The sequence below is a fragment of the Suncus etruscus genome, chromosome 3 (genome assembly GCF_024139225.1).
Source record: "Suncus etruscus isolate mSunEtr1 chromosome 3, mSunEtr1.pri.cur, whole genome shotgun sequence".
NCBI classification, from domain to species: Eukaryota; Metazoa; Chordata; class Mammalia; order Eulipotyphla; family Soricidae; genus Suncus; species Suncus etruscus.
In genome coordinates, this window is record NC_064850.1 from 134,644,472 (window position 1) to 134,667,109 (window position 22,638).

The 22,638-nt window shown below is 43.1% G+C and overlaps 1 protein-coding gene and 1 non-coding gene across 2 annotated transcripts in view; one reads left to right on the top strand and one right to left on the bottom strand.

Annotated features, from left to right (window-relative positions):
* The window catches only part of MTCL1 (microtubule crosslinking factor 1), a 124,309-nt gene that overhangs the window by 75,419 nt on the left and 26,252 nt on the right, over positions 1–22,638 (top strand). The window contains exons 5-9 of the mRNA XM_049770187.1: positions 719–2,026; positions 3,200–3,349; positions 12,378–12,602; positions 13,709–13,906; positions 21,935–22,102. Of these exons, the coding sequence (XP_049626144.1) occupies positions 719–2,026; positions 3,200–3,349; positions 12,378–12,602; positions 13,709–13,906; positions 21,935–22,102 (2,049 nt within the window). The remainder of the gene's footprint in view (positions 1–718; positions 2,027–3,199; positions 3,350–12,377; positions 12,603–13,708; positions 13,907–21,934; positions 22,103–22,638) is intronic.
* Positions 21,432–21,539, bottom strand: LOC126004687 (U6 spliceosomal RNA). The gene has a single exon (XR_007493952.1). It is a non-coding gene; the product is annotated as a U6 spliceosomal RNA (small nuclear RNA).

Consider the following 22,638-nt stretch of genomic DNA (forward strand, 5'->3'; position numbering starts at 1 on the left):
CATTTTTTTGTCCTCCTGTCATCTTTGTGTTATGTTGGAGATGGGGAAAAAGGAGGGGGGCTGGTGAGCTGCCATGTCACAGGTTTGCAACACCTCATGGTTAAACAGGGTTCTGATATGGGCCTGTCCCCTTTCTATCCTGAAGTTGGTTGTTGGCCCCTGGGGACAGAGGCACTGAGGGTGCCCCTGGAAGAGTCAGGGGACAGTGAGTAGAAGCAAGCACTGCAGCTATCTGACTACACTCGCCCTGGGACCTCAATGGTGTTGCTGATTAGCCTGATCCAGTCCTCCAAGACATGAGGAAACCCTGAATTTCTACCGGGTGTGGGGGGATTTATTTCATTTACCCCCTCCTTGTTCATCACTCAGATGATGGTCTTCATGTGTGCATCTTCCCCTAACTAATTTTGTGGTTTCTTTTGTTTTGTAACAAAGCAGCAGACTGGAATCAACTCAACCCCTTGGATTTGTCTTGGTCCCTTTCACCTGTACTGTGTACACTATGGGAAGATGTGTGTGTTTGTATGTGCGTGCATGCGTGTGCGCGCGCGCGCATGCGCGCGCACGCGCGCGCGCGTGTGTGTGTGTGTGTGTGTGTGTGTGTGTGTGTGTGTGTGTGTGTGTGTGTGTTGGGGGGAGAGGTGAAGGGAAATCAGAAAAAACACAAACGTTTGGTATTTTCAAATAACCCTTCTCTTGGGCTGTTCTTTCCTGGCAGGATGACAGTGCCGATTTGAAGTGCCAGCTTCAGTTTGCCAAAGAGGAAGGTTCCCTGATGCGCAAAAAGATGGCCAAACTGGGGAAGGAGAAGGACGAGCTGGAACAGGAACTCCAGAAGTACAAGGCCCTCTATGGGGATGTGGACAGTCCACTGCCCACCGGCGAAGCAGGTGGGCCCCCAAGCACCAGGGAAGCCGAGCTGAAGTTGCGGCTGAAGTTGGTGGAGGAAGAAGCCAACATCTTGGGCCGGAAGATTGTGGAGTTGGAGGTGGAAAATCGAGGCCTCAAAGCTGAGATGGAGGACCTGCGAGGTCAGTATGAATGTGAAGGGCATGGCCGGGAGCACATGGCAAGTATTCCTACCTCACCCTTTGGGGACTCCCTGGAGTCCTCCGCAGAGCTCCGTCGACACCTGCAGTTCATGGAGGAAGAGGCTGAACTGCTCCGGAGATCCATAGCAGAGATCGAAGATCACAATCGACAATTGACCCACGAGCTGAGCAAGTTTAAATTTGGTCCAGAGCCGGGCTGGCTGGGAGACAGCTTGGGCAAGGGCTCTGGGGTGGCACCCCTTCAGGAGGAGTTGAAGTCAGCTCACCTGCAGATCAACGAACTCAGTGGAAAGGTGCTGAAGCTGCAGTATGAGAACCGGGTGCTGCTGTCCAATGTCCAGCGCTATGACCTGGCGGCACACCTGGGCCTGCACGGCCCCAGTCCCCGGGACAGCGATGCAGACAGTGATGCTGGCAAGAAGGAGAGTGATGGAGAGGAAGGCCGGGTGCCCCAGCCCAAGCGGGAAGGTCCTATTGGTGGCGAGAGTGACTCAGAGGAGATGTTAGAGAAGACATCAGGGTTCAGCAGTGGCAAGCCATCGGAGACCAGTGAGCCATGTTCCATGGAGCTCCTGAGGGCCAGGGAGGACTCCGAGCGCTTTGTGAGCATCAAGCATGAGGCTGAGCGGCTCGAGCGGAGTGTGGAGCGGCTCATCACAGACACCGACGGGTTTAATACTGATGTGGGGCTTCAGGGCAATGACACCCCCTCACCAGGGCCTGATGCCCATGGGGAAGGGGGCCAGGGTGAGGGGAACAAGAGTGAACCCCAGCTGCTTGGGACCATCAACTCGAGGATGAAGGCCTTCAGGAAAGAGCTCCGAGCCTTCTTGGAGCAAGTGAACCGGATTGGGGATGGTCTATCCCCTCTGCCCCAGCTTACAGAATCCTCCAGCTTTCTCTCCACCATGACCTCGGTGTCCCGGGACTCTCCCATCGGGAACCTAGGGAAGGAGCTGGTCCCGGACTTGCAGGTAAGGGGACTCCTGGCTCTGCCTCCCTGCTCCGTTTTGCTCTTCCTTCTCCTTGCTGGCATTGCTGCACTCGAACTCATTCTGCTCACGGCTGCTCGGTTATGATTTCAAACCTGCATTTTACTAAAGCCTCAAGTGTCAACCAAGTCCTTTCTATTGGTTGGGTTATTTTTTTTAAGTTCTCTTTTATTTCCTTGTTTTTTTTTCTTCTTCTTCTTTTTTTCCTCTTTTATTTTAACTGCACTGTTGCTCTTGCTTAGAGATCCTCCCTCATGATACGAGGTTAATCCCAATGGAAGAGCTAGGGATCGACGCAGTCCATCCTTCCTTTGTTGGTGTCTCAGACGACCAGCTATCCTGATGAAGAAGCGGATAAAAAAGAGGAGTTTAAGACAACTCATTTCACAGTCAGGATACTTAGCAGACTTGCTCAGGAGCGCTTGCATTGCATCCTTACTCGGGTTTACTGCCAGAGGGACAGACACAGTGCGGGGTCCAAAAGGCCCTAGGCAGCCAGATACCCCCATTCCCAGAGGAAGATGAGCCAGAAGGGGGAGAGGTGCACACTTCTGAGAGAAGGATGGTTTTGATGGAAAATCTCACTGTCAGCTCACTCCTGCCACCCTCCCCGGGAGGACAGGAGTCGAGGCCAGTAGCTTCCATGGACCGCTTTCCTATGCATCGCCCTGGGGTGCATGACCCAGCTGCCGCCCTGGATTATGGCTTTTGCTGCGTGACCACAGTGAGAAAAGAGGAGCCTTGTTCCGTATCCTTCGTGGGTAGTGTGCTTGCGGAGGTCTCTGATCCCTGCATCCCACCGCATGTGCATCCTAACCTGTCGTATGCATTTTCCCCTCCTCCACCTGCTTTTTTTGCTTCCTAGATCTTTCTGTTCATCTTAGTTTTGTTTTGTTTTTGTGTTTTGCCCAGTCAGCATTTCTATTCTGTTCTCTACATTTTGTTACGCCATTGTGTTTAAGTTTGTTTTTCTATTCACGCTTTTTTCTGCATCTGGTAGTTTTTTGGTTGTCTAACCTTTACCCATTTTCTGGTTTTCTTTATCCCCACCCCCACCCTCTCATCATTTCTTCTTCTTTTTTAATGCTCCCCCCAAAATAAATCGTTGATTAATTAAAATGGACAAACAAAAACTCCCTCCCATGCACCTAACAGTCCAAACTGAGAGATCAGCTGGAGTGGCAGCTGGCTTCAGAGCGAGGGGATGAGCACCTGCATCTGCGCGCCGCCTGGGAGCTGCACCGACGAGCTGATGGGGATTCTGGGAACTTCCGGCCAGGAGGCCAGAGCTGCTTTAGCCTAGAGGTCAGTAAACTGACTGCTCCCCCTGGTTGCCCCACACCCCATCCTCTGCCCACCCCTCCTTTTGGCGTGTGACTAACATTTCCAACCTGGCGTCAAGACTCTTAGGGGTAACACAAGGAGACATGGATGGGACCAAATGGAGCTTAGAGACCCAAGACTTTTGCCTGCATCTGGAACTGGAGGGTCCCAACAGGTATATGTATGCAGGTGGAATGCAAACAGCCCTGGTCAGACAGGCAGTATCCAGCCCATACACCTGTTACTCCAAGGCCTGTGGACTCCCAAAAGATAGTGAGGCATGTGGGACCCACACCCACCCCTATGTAAGTTTTTCCTTCTCTCATTCTTACTTTCATTCTTTTATTCTCTTTCTCTCTCACTCTCAAATTTAATTATTTATCTACATGTATAGCACTTACCTATACATGGTGGTGCTCAGGGGACTGTATGGTACAGAGGATTAAACTTGGGGTTTCACACATGCAAAACCATGTGTGTGTTACCATTTGAACCATCCTCCTAGAGGCCAGTCTCTAGGGGCTAGTCCCACAGTTTCTGGTGCCAGCACTCCAGCCCTAGTGGACAGAATCTGGAAATAAGCTCTAGCCTTGAGGCTTTTATCAATTTCTGTCCCCATGGTAACATGGTAACAAAACTCATAGTTAACACTATTCCTATTGGAAGAAACAGCTGTCTGTGGTTCTGCATTTCAGAGCAAGTAGTTCTGCTGAGGACAGAAAGACAGGTGTCCCCAATGAGTGAGCCCTGAACCCTGGGAAAACTGTTTTGAATATAGTCTGTAAAAAATTTCTGGATAAAGATGCTTAATAATCTTTTAGTGGGGGATGTTACCACTCAGGACCCACATACCCTATTGCCTCCCACATGATGGAAGTAAGTGTTGGCGGATTATGAACTCTTTTTTTTTTTGTTTTTGTTTTTGTTTTTGGGCCACACTCAGCGTTACTCCTGGCTGTCTGCTCAGTAATAGCTCCTGGCAGGCACAGGGGACCATATGGGACACGGGGATTTGAACCAACCACCTTTGGTCCTGGATCTCTGCTTGCAAGGCAAACGCCACTGTGCTATCTCTCCATGCCCAGATTATGAACTCCTTATTGATTGTTTCTGAGTCCACAAATAGCTCCCAGAAAGATAAATTAAATCCCATTCTTTCGTCCCCCTCTTTTGGGGAGACCTTGATAATAATATCCGGAGTAAATAACAACACAGACAAAAGATTAGGGGACCAAAGGTTCAGCAAAGATTTTGTCAGTGTAGCCAGCTCCAAAAAGCAAACCGAACCAGCCGTCAGCTCTAGCAAAAAAGCCCCTTACACCTCCCCAACAAGGTATTTTATTCTTTCCTTAATTACCCCCACCTGGAAGATCCAGGTGGGACGACAGGCAAAAACAATATTACAAAAAATACACAACAGTAAGGAAAAAAAAAAACTGCCACCCCCAAGGGCTCAGTGGGTGGAAATCAGGTGTCTGACCCTGGCAATGATTTGCACAGAGATACCTGTGAGTGCAGTGCTTTGTTTCTGTTTTAAGTCAAGGTCTTGTCAGGCAGTTGGGGGCTGATGTGAGAACTTCACTCAGCTCTCTTCATATTACTGCCCAGGCCACATCTCTGCCATGTAATGTGAAAACCACTGTCAGTGAATTGAAATAAAAGAAAAAACAGCTTTCACATACATTATGTGCAATACCACCATTCTTATATGACCCGGAGAGAGGCAAGGCTCAACCAAGAGGAGATCATCCAAATCTACACCTCAGAATGGATGTGGACCACACAGAGGTGTCCATGGCAATATGCTGAAGGACCAACCATGTACTGATGCCAGGCTCTTAGGGAATATGCAGAACTGGGGCCAGAGCAGTAGTACAGTAGGAAATATGCTTGTCTTGCACACAGCCAACTCCTGATTTAATTCTTGGCAACCCTTATGGTCCCCATGCACAATGAGGAGTAATTTCTGAGCGTAGATCCAGAAGAAAGCATCGCCAGGAGTGGCCCTAAAACCAAACCAAACAAAGCAAAAGAGAAAAATATACAGAACCTACATTTCTGTGGTGGAGCTAATGTGCCTAAAAGGAAGCAGTGCCAGAAGCATTTGTAATTTTTTGTTTGGTTGGGGGCCACACCTGGGGCCACATCTTCATGTTTCAGTTCAAGGTGGTAGAATCCCATGAACCCAAATGTTTTCATCTTGATTAGAGCCTAGAGCCATGTTAGAGGCGCTTTTTAGCAGTTTTCTTTATATTCCATTTTATTATAGCCACTAATTGTGTGCAGAATTACTCTATACCTGTAATATTTTCTTTAGCTCTCTGCCTTTCTACCTTAAGGGCTGGGGGGTTGGGGAAGAGGTAGAAGGAGCAGATTCAAAACTTAATAGTTGCTTAAAAGGAGCAACAACACTCCATATCTGACCTTAAGGTCAGTACCTAGTAGAGTCCTATTTGTGAAACACATCTAAGTCTTCATAGGGAAAGGAAAAGAAGGGAAGTTGTTATTTTAGAAGAATTGAGTATTTCACCCTGTGAAACAACTACAGCTGAAATGATGCTAGAAAGAAGAAAAATCACACCTCACTTTCTTACTGATGCATTTAGATAACAAAGAAATCTGTCCTAAGGAGTTCTGACCTCAGATGGTAGCACTTAGAAAACAGTCGCAACCAGGAGAAAACTAAAATCAGAACATACTTATGCAGTCACACAAAAATGAACTCCTCAGAATACACCTGCGTGCATGCGCACATGCTCTTGCATACACACACACACCAACACAACATATCAGACTCCAGAAGAAAAAGTGTTCCTGTTGTTTATTCATCTTGGCATCCAGTAGCAAGAGCTTGCACTGAATTATTCTTTCCTTGTTCTTTCTGGCTCCCAATAGATTTTTACAGTTCCATTTGTTAGGACAGCAGTATATAGTCTATTGGTTTGGAATGTTCATGCATCTTAAAAATAGCTCTAAGTGAGAAGTAGTCAAGCATGGACACTGGTCAGATTTCAGATATAAATGAAATTGAGCCTGTACCCAAAGGATTAAGTTTCTGAGTCAGAAATCTCTGAGCGTCCCTCTCTAGAATCTCCTTTTATCCTTTAATCAACAGAGATCCAGGCATTATGCCTCAGCTGTGAAATACCAGGCATGATAAAGTGATGTGAGGCTTTATGCCAATTATGTGTACACACGTGTTGACCTATTATACTGCTTTTGAAAGAATTAGTAGCAAAACTGACCAGGAAAAATGGAACTCACCAAAAAATGGAATCACAGCAAGGAGGTAGAATAGAGGCCTCTCTGTGAGCAGCATTGCTAGATATTCGAGTAACTATAATGGAAAACATTTCTTTTAATCTTTTGCTTTTTGTGATTGTTCATTTATATTAAATGTAGAAAGTCATTTTCTCAAAATGATGTCCAAGATGAATGTAAGTCAGTGTGGAACACAAATGTATGCAGGATGGGAAAGGAAGAAGCATGGACATGGGTTTCAGGACACATGATAAAAAAAAAATCTTGTCAGTCACATGTTTGTATTTTTTGCTTTTTGGATATTTTGGGTGTAACACTGGAGTGATGGCATCCCAACTAAGCAGTTAGTTGTCCATAGTGTTTTCATAGCCCCTTAGCTACATGGACAATAAAGAAAAGTGCACATGGAACAGATCTAAGTTTCTTCTGACTATGCTACAGATGACATGGAAGCCAGAGGTAGATTGGGTACCCCAGTAGATCTACCCAGATACCCTTCTCACAGCCCTATGAAGGGTAGTTCAACCAGGGGCACACATTTTGCTGTGTGTGTAGATTTGGGCCACACTTTGGCTCTGCACTCAGGGATCACTCCTGGCAGGTTCAGGAGCTCAAAGGGAGTGCCGGGGATTGAACTTGGGTTGGCTTTGCACAAGGCAAGCACCTTAGCCACTAAACTATCTCTCCACACCAGGAACATATTTTCAATCCTTCATGGCTAAAGTTCAAGGTGTATTTATTTGTTTAAAAACTGTAGAGAACAGAATGATAACATGGTGAGTAGGACATTTGTCCCCCGGGCCTGGCAGAAGTAATTTCTGAGCTCAGAACCAGGAATAACCCCTGAGCATTGCTGAGTATGGCCCATAAATCTAAAATAAAATAAAATAAAAGCTATAGGCATTTAGACTAAAATTTAAAGCCAAACTAATTTTACATAGTATTATTAGATCTTTTATTTTCTTAAAACGTAAGTTTAATTAGGGTACCCATTCTAAATTCTAAAGATATAGAGGTCTTGGTTGGTGCCCGATGTGTACACCACGGAGTATTTTTTACTTAATAGCTGTACAGAATGTAGTATGTGTGGACAATGAAGCACCCAGGACCCCTGTCAGCCTTTCTGTGTAAACATCTAAACTTCCAGAAGTTTTCTTAGAGGACAGCTTCATTCACTGTAGTTTCTCCATTCCAACACTTAGTCTTATAGGTAGTTAACAAAAACTTGAATACAGTGCAATATGCAATATAAAATGACCTTTTAAATGTAGAGCTTAATTCACAAGGTTAAGAGCATTTTAAGAGTCAGAATTGAGCAGAGGGGTGAAAATCAGAGCAATGCCTTTGGTCATTTCATGGATAGATTAACAAGATACTTACCAAAATTGGCTCTCCCAGATCCATGGATTTTAGTAGCTCCACAGGGATAGGAGATATTCCTGAGCCCAACATGGGCAAAGTTAAAAAATGAGCAAGGACCCCCAAACCTGTGAGCTTAAAAGACAAAAATAAGGAGCACCTGCTTATTGGAACATGAAGCAACAGTGAAGCTTGTCCCCAGCAGAAAATTTCCCTGGAGCACCTTCAAAAACAGTTGGTGTCCCTAGACCAGGTTCTAAGCTGAGTGCTAGTGCAAGAATCCCCAAGGAAATGTTTTATTGCTGGTGTTTGCAAATACACAATTTAAGAACATGTATGTGAAGTCAAGGCAAGAGTTTCACTCCCAGCCTTTCCGAAACAGTATATCAGATAGACAATTAAAGGGATTAAAAAATACCATGAATCTTAAGCAAATTAAAAGAGTAAGCTGTTTTACAAAAGACCACACATATTAAAAACAAAAGTTATAAAGAAATGAGTAGTTAGAGTAAATTCAACGTGTTGAGAAGTGCCTTTGAAAGATAACCCCAAACCCTTTCTAGGAGCTATGAAAACCTAACAGAATAATTCTAATAATTAGCAAAGGAAAGAGGCATTTATGGTTTCAAGTATTCTTTAGTTTGTTGAAAGTTGGAGCTTTCTGGTAAAGTTAAATCTCTAGTTTTCAATCTCTAATATTCCAGGAGCTGGGGCTAGAGTACAGCGGAGAGGGTACTACCATGCACACAGCTGGCCCAAGTTCTAGCTCCAGCATCCATTGCGGTTCCCTAAGCACCACTAGAAGTAATTTCTAGTTGCAGAACCAGAAATAATCCCTAAGCATCTCCAGGTGTGACACCCTAAAGCAAAATAGATCAAAATGATATCTCAGACTTAGTGCATTTCCAGAGTCTTTGATTTTCTTTGTATCCTTCCTGTAAATTTTCTGTCATTCTTGGTGGGTAGATCAGCAGAGATCTTCTCTTATTTTTGCATTTCCTGTTCCTGGGGTATGTTCTCCACTCATAGAAGCATCCATGCATCATCAGACTACAAAGAGCAAACAGAACCCTCAGGGAGAAGTGGCTAAGTAGTGAAAAGTCCTTGGAATCAACCTATAAAATGACACCTTGTTTTTGTCACAACAATGCACCAACAAGACATCACCTATCATCAAGCAGTTAAGCAGTGGGTAAAATGCCAATCTGCAGTTCTTACACTGCTTGTGAGTTTTCCTGTAACCGCAGACACAAGCAAACTTACTTCATATCACTTGTTACAACATAGAGACAAATGGAATTATCAAAATCAGATCAGCACAGGTCAATTAGAAATGATTGTTATTTCTGCTTGGTGCTACTAATGTCAAAGAATTTGTACTCAGCTGTGGTTGGTCTAGCACAATAGTTGAGTCTTCTGTGTTGCTGTGTCACTGAGTGTGGTAGATGTCTATGTAATTTGCCCTGTGATTTCCTGTGATGCTATTGGGCTATATAAATATTACTATAAAATAAAATATTGAGGCTATAAAATATTGAGGCTTTGTGTGGCCCAGAATTTCTAGATTTCTATAACTAAGACAAATTTGGTGCCTTGGGAGTTTGATAAGATTTAGTTGAGGAGCTGGGCCATTCTGTAAGAAGGTGTAGGGTGTGGCCCTCGATACTGTAAGTTTATGCAGAAAGGGGAATCTGCCCGCCTTTCTTAGAATGCCACAGAGGTATCAGCCAGAACCAGACTAGCTGGGAAGTATCAGCAACCATTATTTTCTTTCATTATTTTTTTACTTGTGCCACATGATAATTTTTTTTTATAATTTATTTATTTAAGCACCATGTTTACAGAAATATTCATAGTGGAATTTCAGTTATAGAATGTACACTCACTGCCCTTCACCAGTGCAACTTTTCCACTACCAATGTCCCCCATTTCCCTTCCACCACCCCCTCATCTCCTGCCTGTCTCTGGGACAAACATTTTGTGTTCTCTCTCTCTCTCCCTCCCTTCCCCCCCCCCCCCTCTCTCTCTCTCTCTCTCTCTCTTTACACTGGTTTGCACTATTGCTAAAAAGGGAGTACCATGCATATCATTATTTTCTTTTGGAGCTTAGTGGAGGAGCTGGGCTACATTTTCTGCATAGAAGATGGCCAGCAGTGACTGAAGATGCTGAGTTTTCCAGTGGCAGAGAGGCTCTGCCCAGTCCACCTCCAAAATGAAAGACTCATAGTTTTCATCCCTGTAGTCCTATCTCACCTGAGAGGATTTAGCTGCTCAGATCATTTTATTTCAGCTGCAGAGCTCAGCCATTTTTTTTGGAGGGTGTAGGGTGTAGCATTTGGCTACTATAATTAATGCTGAGAGGGGAATCTGCACTCCACTGCCTTTCTGCAAATGCCTCACAAATATCATCCAGGACCAGATACCCCCTTTTAATAAGTTCACCAATAATTAAAAAAAAGGAAATTATTTTCTTTTATTGAAAGGTAAATTCCTAAATAATGTTGTTCTCCCTCCCCCCTGCCTTGACCAAAGTTTATGTTTGCCTGTAGATTAATCCCTGGAGATGCCTATGGCAAAAATGTCAGGATCCCAGGTGTGTCCAGGACTTGGAATCAGGTTTCAGCGTGTAGAGCAGAGCAGTTGGAGGTAGTAAGATGTCCAAGCTTGTTCAGAAGGAAGGAAAGGTGCCTCTTTAACAAGCCAGGAGGGCAAACTCAGTTCTGGGAAAACGTTTAACATGGAACTGGAGCAGGCAGTAAGGACAGCAGAGAATTCAGGTGAGGGAAGAAGTATTTATGGAGGTTGCAGATGAAAGGGTCAGAAAATGCCACCCACCTTCCAGCTACTTTTGGCAGCTGTATCCTCAAGTTACAATTGGGCAAAGATGGCACTGCAGATTTGCTCCCAAACACAGGTTTTCTAGCATGGCAGGCAACCTGCTTCCTCACTCAGTTCTTATTCAGAAAGACAGGTTAGGACTGAGAGTGTTACCTAGGAAGTGAGTTGATTATTTTCTGTTCTTACAGGCCCAAATGTAGCTACAACAAGAACAAAAAAATGTGTGGCATTATGACAGGAGCGGTGTAGCTCTCCACACAGACCAGGGTCTCCGAGAACCCCGGTCCTCACCCAGCTGACCTTTGAGGAGTGTTAGTTTGAACTCAGGCATCTAGAGTCCTAAAGTATTCAATCAAACAAAGCAAAATAAACTGCCTTAATTTTTGTTCTAAGAGGAAGACTTGGTTAGGAGAGGACAGCTGGTAAAGAAGCTGACTTCTGGTCTTGCTTTCTGTTGTTTTTTTACGTCTTGTTGGGGTTTTTTGTTTTCTATTGTTTTTGTACTGCTGAGGATAAAGGCAAGTGCACAGTCTGAGCTACATTCCCAACCCAATCTTATTTTTTAATGGAGAGAGAGTTTTCACTTATGTATCACTTCCTAAGATTTTATTCACACCCTTTAGCTCATAATACATGTTGATTTTTTAATGTGTCTATACTAGTGTTTTAAAAATAGGAACTTGATGTAGAGATTGAAAATATATTTTAGTAATGCTTTTATTTTATTTTATTATTTTTGTTTTGTTTTGTTTTGTTTTTTGGGGGGTCACACCTGGCTCCGCTCAGGGTTGACTCCTGGCTCTACACTGAGAAATAGCTCCTGGCAAGTACGGGAGACCATATGGAATGCTGGGATTTGAACCACTGTCTGTCCTAGATCGGCTGTTTGCAAGGCAAATGCCCTACCACTGTGCTATCTCTCCCGCCCCTGCTTTTATTTTCTTAAGACTTAGCCACATCTAAAGGAGTATGAAATCTTAAGTGTGGAAATAGATTATTGATTGCCTTTCCTGTTTGCTGTCCACTATATGTAGAAGAGTTTTACATGTTTTCCAAGAATTCTCTGGCTATACCACTCTCGCTTTCCATCAGCTTAGGGTTCTCTTCTTTCTACAGAAGATGGTGGAGGTCCAGTGGCCTAGAAAGTCCTGAAGGAGGAGTTACACTGCTCTCCTTTCAAGTGCAATATCCTTTTGTGCACAAACTCATAGAGGGAAAAAGGAAGTTATATTAAAGTAGAGACAAACCCTGCATCAAAGGAACGATAGTTCAGGAATTTAGAGACATTACATTTTCTATCCTTGTGTAAACATTTTAGAAATCCCACGAGAAACTGGACACAAGGAATAGTTAAATTAGTTTGTCTGAACTGTTATTTCTAGATCAGCAAACTCACAGGTTTGATGACTATGAAGAATTTCATAGAATTAAATCAATCACTGTGGGGTCTATATTCTACATCCCGTATGCAAAATGATGCCAAGTGAATTCAAAAGTGGTTGACTGTGGTGACACAAGAGGACATTGCTGTCACATTCTTGTTCTGTTTTAGATGGAGGAGCACCTCTATGCTCTGAAGTGGAAAGAATTGGAAATGCACAGCCTAGCTCTGCAGAGCACCCTCCACGAGCGAAGCTGGAGTGATGAGAAGAATCTGATGCAACAAGAGCTCCGATTCCTGAAGCAGAACATCTTCCTTTTCTATGTCAAACTCAGGTGGCTGCTAAAACATTGGCGGCAAGGGAAAAGGATGGAGGATGAAGAAAATTTGAATGAGGTACCTCCACTGGGAGAGCTCATTGTGCATGTCTCATTTTTGTTTTTAACCCCCAAACACACACATTCCTACGGTATGATTTTAGATGAGTTTGTCAAGCCCCACTCAAACCCTGGAGTAGAAACTATACACAGAGTTTTCTTCTTAGAGCACACTCACTGTGTTTCTGTTCTGTAGTAAAGCATCCTGCAGGCCTTTACCACCACATTTAACCTTATACTTAGTTAAGCCTCGTTCTCAAACTTTTGTTTTTTTATCATGCTCTCTGTTCCTAAATTCTGAGGCCTATACTGCACTGCCCTGCAATTTTGCAAAGGTCTTCCCTCATTTCCTTGGTCACTTGTTACTATAATTTGTGTCTTCACTTTCTTAGGTCTCAGTACTCAGATTCCCAACAGAGACACAACACAGCAGGGACTTGCTTTCTGGTTAATGTTTTGGAGTGACAGTTCCAGGACCCTCCACTTCTGCCATCTACTTCCTGGCCTTGTTTTCTGATGGGATCAGAGAGAAGACAAAAATTTTCAGTTCTGCATAGCCGAATTCCTGCTCCTTTATCAGCTATTTCAAGTTGTTGTGAATATTCAGGGTCCTCTAGACCTTATGTGTGCTTTTCACTCTAGAGAACCAGGGATGTTGGTTTAACTCAGCCTGTAAACAGGGAAGCTCCTAATATAGATATCTTACGCATAGGAATGAATGGAGCCTTCCAAATAAGATTTGACCAGCTTTCAAATTCTTGAGACATAGAAAACCCTCCTTAAGAAAATCTTAACATAAGTTTCCCACTGATCAGAACTATGAAGAACTTTATCTTCTGATGTATAAAAGTACATATCTTCTGATATATAAAAATAGCCTATAATACCTTACTTAGAAAGTTGTGAGTTTTTTTCATATCAAAATAATGGGCAAATCGAATATTTCTCCTTTGTTTCTCATAAAGTTTAGGCCCACATTCTGTGTTATTTAAGTAGAGGAAGAGGCCAGTGAATGAAAGGACCAAAATGATAGTCTTGGAAGAAAGGTCTTCAGGCAACACATATCAGGCTACCTAGAAATGTGATTTGGGTGGAGTAGTGATTATTGTCTCTTGCTGTTTTCAGGGTGAGCATCCAGAAACCATTCCCAGGCTTTGGGAAGGAAGAGTTCAGGGGGACCACAAGGGGGATGTTCCAGACCAAAAGGATGATGATCCAGGCCTTGGATTTCCAGGAGGGGATCCTTCTCCTCACTACCCTGTACAGATGGGTGAACACGGGTTACGGCTGCAGCCTGCAATTGGGGGACAACTCCATGGACAGGTGGGTGGTGAGAACCCCACCCCCACTTATACACATAGACCCATGTCAGCTTTCAAATGCTTGTGTTCGAAGGATTGGAAAACACTCTTTCGCTTGAGTTTTGCTAGAAATCACAGCGGTAAGATTATGTGTGAGTGTTTTATAGGAAACTGAACACATTGTATACCAGCACTGTTCTGTGGTTTTAGAGCCCAGCTCCAAAAGTAAGACTTTTCTTTAAATTATAGCCCTGTAGTTCTTTGACTTATACATCTAAATCAGAGTCATCATAAGATCAACAAATCAATGTAGTCATGTCTACTCAAGGCCAGCTAATGCAACTTAGAAGGAAAAATAAAACCATTTTGGGGTTGCCTTTTTATTATAGTCCCAGCAATTGAGAACAGGGCCTCATATTGCTAGGTAAGGTAGATTTCTGAGCTATATTCATGACCTTTCAGTAATGTATTCTTTTGCATGGCCTTATAAAGGTTGTTTAGGGCTAGAAGTTAGATACAGCAGGTCAGGTTTTGCCTTGCATGCTGCTGACTCGGGTTTGATCCCTGGCATGCCATATGGTCCCCTAAGACCATTAGGAGTTTTTCTAAGCACAGAGCTAGGAATAAGCCCCTGAGCACAGCTAGATTTGGCAATATATATATATATATATATATATATATATATATATATATATATATATATATATATATATATATATAAACTAAATAAATAAATGTTGCTCATTCTCCCAAGGAGGAGAGATACAAAGCAACACTCTTTTTATCCACACTCAAGTCTTTTGTTGTTGTTGTTGTTGTTGTTGTTATTGTTAATGTTTAACTGAGCTGGCATCAGCAATAGCACTAATTTGGCAATACCTTTTATAAAAAGAAAAAAATACTTTTGTTAAAGCTCCAAGATCCAAACCTGTAATACAAAGTTTTTAGGGTTCTTTTAGGGCCTCTTGAAACAAAATGCTCCAAATGAAAACTATTTGATGAACTATTTTTTTTAAAGTGCGTTAAATGGAGGTGAATTTCTGTGTAAGCTATTAAAATATGATTCATGTTACCAAGCATTACATGTATTTGAAGCAGCTTGGGGCCGGAGCCCTGGTGCAAAGGGTAAGGTGTCTTCCTTGCCCACGCTAGCCTAGGATGGACTGCGGTTCGATCCCCTAGAGTCCCATATGGTCCCCCAAGCCAGGAGCAATATCTGAGCACGTAGCCAGGAGTAACCCCTAAGTATCACCGGGTGTGCCCCCCCCCAAAAAAGGAAAAGTTATTTGAAGCAGCTAGATTGTGCTTAATCAACAACCAAGAGATGCTATTGATACCGCTCAGACTGTCTTGTACTTCTATGTAGCCCTGCAGCCCTCTGGGTTTATTGAACTGAAGCCCTCAGAGGCACCACTTCTGATGTCAGAAGCTTTCTGCTCCCAGACTTTCTAGTCTAAGCATCTTCTGACTTTGTTACTTCTCTATGGGTTCCACAGAGAAGGATCTGAGGCCTGAGCCTCTGCTATGGACTAAGTGATGGTATAGGAGGTTGCGGGGCTGCGGACAGTTGCTTGGGCCACCTTCCTCTGTGCTGTGGATACTGACCCACTTTACCCTGAACACCACAGCTGCAGCTGCTCCCTGAGCCTGTGGCCTGGTAGATGGGTGGGAGAGGGTTTTTCTCTGAACTCTGGATTAGATCTGAACTTTGGTGACTTTCTGTCATCAAAAAAAAATCATATTTTCTGAACCTAAGAGCTGTTTCTGAGTACACCATCCTCCCTTTTTGATCCCTGAAAAACGTGATGGAAGCAAGAGTTCTGCTTTCAAAGGAACTTGTAATTATAGTTATTAGGAAGGTCACCATTATGTTAGAATGCACTGAGACATTTGGGATCATGGAATGAGTTTTCTAGCAGTGATTTAGTTGTAGAATAAAAGGCTGCTTTGTAATAAATCCTTTAAAATCTATTGCTTTCATTATTTTTTAGTCATTAGGGGTCCATCAACCCTCTAGATTATCTGTGATTAACTCCCATGGTTTGGTGATCACAAATCTGATGTCTTGGGTGTATCCACATATGCATCCAGATGCTTTGGAAAAAGAGGACAAACTAACACATCTGGTTTTCTAAAGAGCAGCCACGGAAAATTTTACCCCGGGGTGGAAAGTCATGTAGAATCACTCAGCCAGCATCTCACCTCAGTATGTTTTCATGTCAGCACTTGTTGCTTTCCCTTTCTCCAGCGCTGATCTTTCCAATGATTCTGCTTGTCTGTGGAAAGAGACACATGTTTCTACATCACACAGCAGGCAGGAGAAACATAGGCCCCCGGGAAACATAGGCCCCCGGGACTAACAGGGCGGTGGCTGGGCACAGAGAACTGGCTCTGCCTTTAATGGATCGGTCTGTGCTTCGTAGTTAAGTGCCAATGCCAACTGCCAGGGACAGTGAATTACTGAGCTCTTCTGTAAGCAATAGCTGGTTACCCATGCGTGAGTGAAGGCTTCTCCCTTGGGGTTGCCTGCCATTTAGTAGCAAGATTATTATCTAGTCAGCCTAGATACCAACACCAGAACTCTTTTCTTCCTGAGCATGCTGTTTTCAGAAATTCTCAAAGCTTCCCTATGTGATAAGTAGATGGAAATCTGACCAGTTCTCTTTCCCAAGGCCAGACTTGCAATAGATTTCCCAGGCCTTGGTCTTAGTCTTATAAACATTCTCACAAGTCAACACAGTAGATGGCAATATTAATCATGTCCAAAGAGATAAAGGAATAAAAAAACAAGTACACATATTGTGTTACTAATAGAAATTCAGCAGGTTGGAAATCTTTGTGTCCTTCCTTGCTGACTGCTTGGTATGTAAATAATAAAGTGGTTGCTGCCTCATAATGGTCAGAAAAGAAGGCGCTTTCTTACTGTCCTGGAAGGACAGAGGAGACATAAGGGAACACATGTCATGTCTTTCTCACTGAGCTCCAAGTGCTAATACTGGAGGCCGGAATGATAGTACAGTGGGAAGGGTGCTTGCCTTGCATATAGCCTACCTGTGTTTGAGCCCCAGTATTCAATATGTTTCACCAAGCCTGTTAAAAGTGATCCCTGAGTGCAGAGCCAGGAGTAAGCTCTGAGCACCACTGAGTATAGCAAAAACAAAAACAAAAATCACTAGCCTAATACTTTAAAAGACAGTACTCCTAAGACTATGTAAGCATTTCATACTTATGAAATCACATCCTGCTTAGCATAAAGTAATAATGCCAGAATTATGACCTTGTGGTTCAACAACTAGCCTTCCCAGAATCAGATTAATTTATTATTAAAAAAAAAAAGGAATTTTTTCCATTCTGAGATATGACCTCTTTTTAAGAGCATCAAAAGTGTATGCGTTTAAAAGCTCAAATAAAACTCAGAGCAGGATTTAATGAAAGTGTGTTTCCAGTTCATCTCCAAGTCTCCATTAGGCTCTGACTCATCTGAAACTTTGTTCCCAAAGGAACTGGTCTAGATAAAAACGCACAGTGTGCCTTGGTTTCCTGCACTTTGAGTCACCTGCCTCCCTTTCTGACTGTCGACCTTCCTGCTTTGCCCAAGAGGTAGAAACTAAAAAGAACATCTGTGCTCAGTGTGGCCTGCACCTCAGAAGTGGGAACCACGCAGGCCCTTGTTTGATTGGTTGGTTTGGATTTGAGGCCCCACCAGAAGAACTCCTGAGCTCAAACCTGGATCAACGCTTGGAGGGTAGTTCTAATGGTGTGCAGGGGAACATGTGGTGTCAGACTTCCTGTATGCAAAGCATGTACTCCAACCTATGAAGCCATCATCTTTCCAACACTTTATTCTTTTGAATGTGAAATCTGCCCTCTCCAACCTAGGAATATTTAGGTCACTATTTTGGATATAGCACCATGGTTTATTGGTCATTTTACACCTGTACATGCCCCTCATGACACTAGGTAGTTTGTGATTACGAAATATTTTTGCTTTATATTATTTTTTGTTTTTTTTTTTCTTTGTTTTTTGGGGTCCCACTTGTAGTACTCCAATGTTACTCCTAGCTCTTCAGTCAGAAATGCAGTACCCTGGTGAGGCTCAGGACTCCCTATGTGATGCTGGGTGTCGCCATCATACTATGGCTCTGGCCTTATTTGTTTGCTTCTATTACTGTGATAAAAACACCTCCAGAAGATGAAAATTCACAAGTACTAAACTTAAGCAAGGACACTCCACCTTGTTCCACCTCCCAAAGTTGACCAAGGTAGACTTTGTGACATCCCTTTCAAAAGGTCTAACTACTGTCACCTAGCTAACAAGAGTTTTTCCCATCTGACCTCCTGATTCTTATTAGACCGACTCTTGTTTCTTTGAAGCCTGTAACTTGTAGCACAGTCTTTGTCACTTGTTACATATACACCAAACCTTATTTTTGAGAATCCTTTGGTTAAAAATCATGGAGACCTACCAACTGAATCCTCATGGCTTAGATCATCTGGCATAAACTTAGCCAAAAGGGCATGGAAAAAGTTCAGTGGGCTGGAGCTCAGGTTTACACGCAAAAGGCCTGGGTTCCATCCCCAGCACCCCATGAGCATTGCCTAAACATTGCCTGTGTGCAAGGTAAGCTACCTGCCCCCTTTACCATCTCTGCAGACCCTCATGGCCCATTTTTGTAAATATTACTGATGTGTAAGTGGATCTTTTTGACTGATCTCATAGTCTTGGATGAATTTCTCCCTAAAAATGTCTGACTCTGCTGATAGAAAGTTTTTGTATTGATTGCTACCCAAGTGCCCCTCAATATGTTTCATCAATAGGGTTTAAGGGTGCAGCTCCTACCACATCCCCAACTGATTTCACAAGTTGATCAGCCTGCATGAATATGAGATGGAAACCATCTCTATTTTGTGACTGGCTTTTGTGAGTCACTACATCTGTTCTGACTTTGTATTGAGCTCATCTCAAAAGCCAATGGCAAAGTCATGGGTACTAGAGAAAGTTTCTATAAGTCTTAGAAATTTTACAAAGGATGACTTTTTAAAAATAGCTTGTGTTGTGTTAGAAATATCTTGCTATGTTACCTTTTCTAGAAATGCCCTTTTTACTTTCAGTTAATAGTACTTATCATAGATAGCAGTACAGTTGGGTGAAATTCAACCTTGAACCTGTTATAAAATTTAACAGGACGGCACAACGTCTGTTCCCAATTTGGGAAATATTTTAAGCACTCCCCAAGAGGAATGGAAGAACTGAAATACTCTTGGCTTAAGGGAAAGAAAGTAGTAGAGCCAATTTATCCTGCTGCTTTTTTGATCAGGGGTTTCACTGATCTCTGAAGACATTGATGAGTTAATTTTAATTGACACTTATTTAACAACAGGTAAAAGGTTGCCCACCTTTGCGACTGGCATAAAAGGTTCAAAAAACAGTATCCCAGCCTGCAAGGACTTCTAAGTAGAACAGAATTCTAAGTGTTTTTTTACTTGATTTGAACCCTTTTTTTTTCCCAAAAAATAGTTGAGACCACCACACAAAGAAAAAGTGAGAAAAGTCCCCTTTCAATGTTCTCAGAACTCCTTTTTGTCCCTTAATTAGGAAATGGAATTAGTTTTACATTAATTTGGGAAATTAATTAGGAGATTAATTTAGGAAATTTTTTTCTCTTTGAGGACCCTAATGCAAAAATCAATAAAAGCTTTTTCTCTAAGTTCTTTTTTTGTAATTCATTGAAAAGTATGGATCACGAGTCAGAAAGAATATAGTAGATAATTCTTGCACACTCCTTCTAGGAGTGATCTGATCCCTGAGCAGAGCCAGGAGTAAGTCCTGAGGACTACTGGATGTTGTCCAACCCTTCCCTCAAATAAAACTAAATTAAGTAAAAAGAAAAGGAATAATTCATGTCATGAATATCTTTTAGAAAAACAGGAGCTGACTCATTTATCCAGCCTGTGTGTGTAAAAATAGGTTCCCAGCATGACAGCTCAGGGGTAAGGGCTCAAGGTTAGGCCCTAGCATCAAAGACTACCCCCACCCCAGATCCCTCAGGTAGCACCAATGGTCAAACGCACTGTCAAGCTTATGTTGAATCATCAGATCCAGTTGGCCAAGTACAACAGGAGTGACTCCTACCCCTATCAGCACTGTCGGTGAAGCTGATCCACCACCACCACCCAATAAAAGAAGCTAAATATTTTCTAAATAAAATTAAAATACTACTTCACAAGTATCAAGATATTTTAGGAAATCAGCAAAATAGCAACAAATTCAATGAACGTTTGTGAGTAAAGTAACTAATAATTCAAAGCTTAAAAATTAAAAGTGTGTGGAATTTGGGTTTTTTTTAATTTGGGGTCTTACCTGTAAGATGATACTTAGGACACACAATCCTGGTCTTGTGTGTGGAAAATCATATACAGAGGTCACATATGTATACTGCATTCTTTTATTTTGGGGGTTTCTTTGAGCCGCTACTCTCAGAAATCACTTCTGTGATCATGGATTCGGTGTAATCATTCATGGAGACAAGTCTTTCTGAAAGAAGTTTAGGCTAACCCATACAAAGATAGCTATCATGGTTTTAAAATGTCCTTGCTCAAAAGAGTGGGGAGTTTAGGAAATATAAAGTGTAAAAGTGTAAAAGATCACTAAGTAGATCAGTAATAAAAACCCAGTCTTCAATCAGTTGACCTGTTCAGATGCCTCACCTGACTTCATCGTGTGCAAAACAGTAGGAGTGGAGATGGAGTACAGGCTTTGTTCTCTGTACTCGCCTTCGCTTCTGCCCTTTAATGGGAGAGACTCCGGCCAGCAGCTTTCTCTCAACCAGGACAGAAGGTAGAAGGCGAATACAAATAATTCGCAAGTGTTAAGCTCTTTTGTGAACACCTAGAAAATTAAGCCATAGAAGTTAATAATAAAAAGCTCAAGCTGAATTTCTGTCAAGAGGTTTATTGAGAGAACAAGCAGAGTTTTTATAGCCTGCTTAGTGGGAGGAGCAAAAACATAGGATTGAAACTTAAACCAATCAGATTTGTACAGGTACAACGATTTTTAACCAATGGGAGCAGACACATTTTGATGGCGGGAAGGATAAGGAGAAACCTGGCAGGATGGGGGGAGGGGAAGCAAATCCTTAAACAAATAGATCTTTCTTTTGTGCAAGCAAATAAGGATTACAATTTAAACCTTACAAAAACCTATCTATAACTATGCTTGAGAGCAGTTACAAAAAACAGGTTCCATGGAAGGGTTTAAGGAATCTAGTTAGGCCAGATTCTCTGTGGTGAACTAAATTTATTTGCAGGGTTCTTTTGGCTCAGGGCTATGCAAACTTTTGGCTTGAATCAGGCAGCGGTGAAAAATCCATTGAATATGTGGGTGTACGGTCGCCCACAGTTCTCCCCTCCAACCCTTCAACTTCCAGTGGCACTGTGGGACAATGACTGCAACTTGGAGTTCATGAGAAAGCCTTTATGAACAAATTAAACTTTTTCCATTGATATTGGCTATCAAACTTTAAACCCCACCCATGGCCATGATTATTACATACATGCTGAACACAATGTTTTATGTGTTTCATCCTTGTGCAGGGGCCATGCTAATCTTCTCTGTATTGTTCCAGTTTTAGTATATGTGCTGCCGAAGCGAGCACAACACAATGTTTTATTAATTCCCTTTCTATTCAGCCTTTGGCACTCCAGTGACAGCTGGTATCAATGAGTGTCTAGACATTGTTCTCTCAGCTCGTCATGAAGAGCTCATGTCTGGTGCCCAGATCCTGGGCCCTTTCTGGCTCTCAAAGCCTCCGCTGTAGCACTGAGCACCTGAATTGCAAGTTCCTTTCTTGCCAACCTGAGTGCTACCTCCCTTCTCATCCCACACACCCTGAATTGTCTTGACTCCAGCAAGTCCTCTTATCTTCTACTCATGCTGCAGACCTCCCCGTATTCCAAGGCTTCAGCCTTCACCCAAGCCATAGCACTGCCCCAATGGCTAGGCTTCTATCCCTTCTGGAGTGGCAGGACCAACTCCCTGTGCCCCTCACAGATGGTGGAAAGCCAGCAGCTGTTCAGCGCACTCGGGACCTTACTGGAGGAGTTGCGGACAGAACTGCGGGAGGACGAGCATGCCCGGCTGAAACTGCAGCAGCAATACGCCAATGACAAGGCAGCCTGGGATGTGGAGTGGGCCGTGCTCAAGTGCCGCCTGGAACAGGTACCTGCCCACACACCCTCCCTGCTCTCACCTGTTCTGTCATCTGGAACAGGAGGTGGCCCAGTGACCCACATTCAGTAAAAAGAAGGTTCCCAGGACAAAGCACAGTCACCTGTGCTCTGCTTTCCCAGTCCCCTTCTTTCCTCATTCCCTTCTCTCAGATGTTACAGCTCGACCCCACTGAGCAGCATGTAAGGCGGTTGCCTTTCCACTCTGCTCCAGGCACAGCTGATTTGAGTCCCCTCAAATAGCCGTAGCCTGTAGGACGCATCATCAAAGCATATGGACACCAGTCAGACAGGAATAAGGTGGAGTGAGAAGGGGTTGGTTTTCTCTGAGAAAGGTAAATGCATGTTTTCCTTTGGATGTCTCAAAGTTTTACCAAGTGTTGACAGAATTTTGCTGCATATCCTATAAGGCTGGTAAGTCTTGATGCTAGCTAGTATTTATACTGAAGGAAAAGGCCCCACAAGATCAAAGGGCCTTTCATGCCAAGTGAAGAGGAAGGCTAGATTTCTGCATCCACACACCCCAGT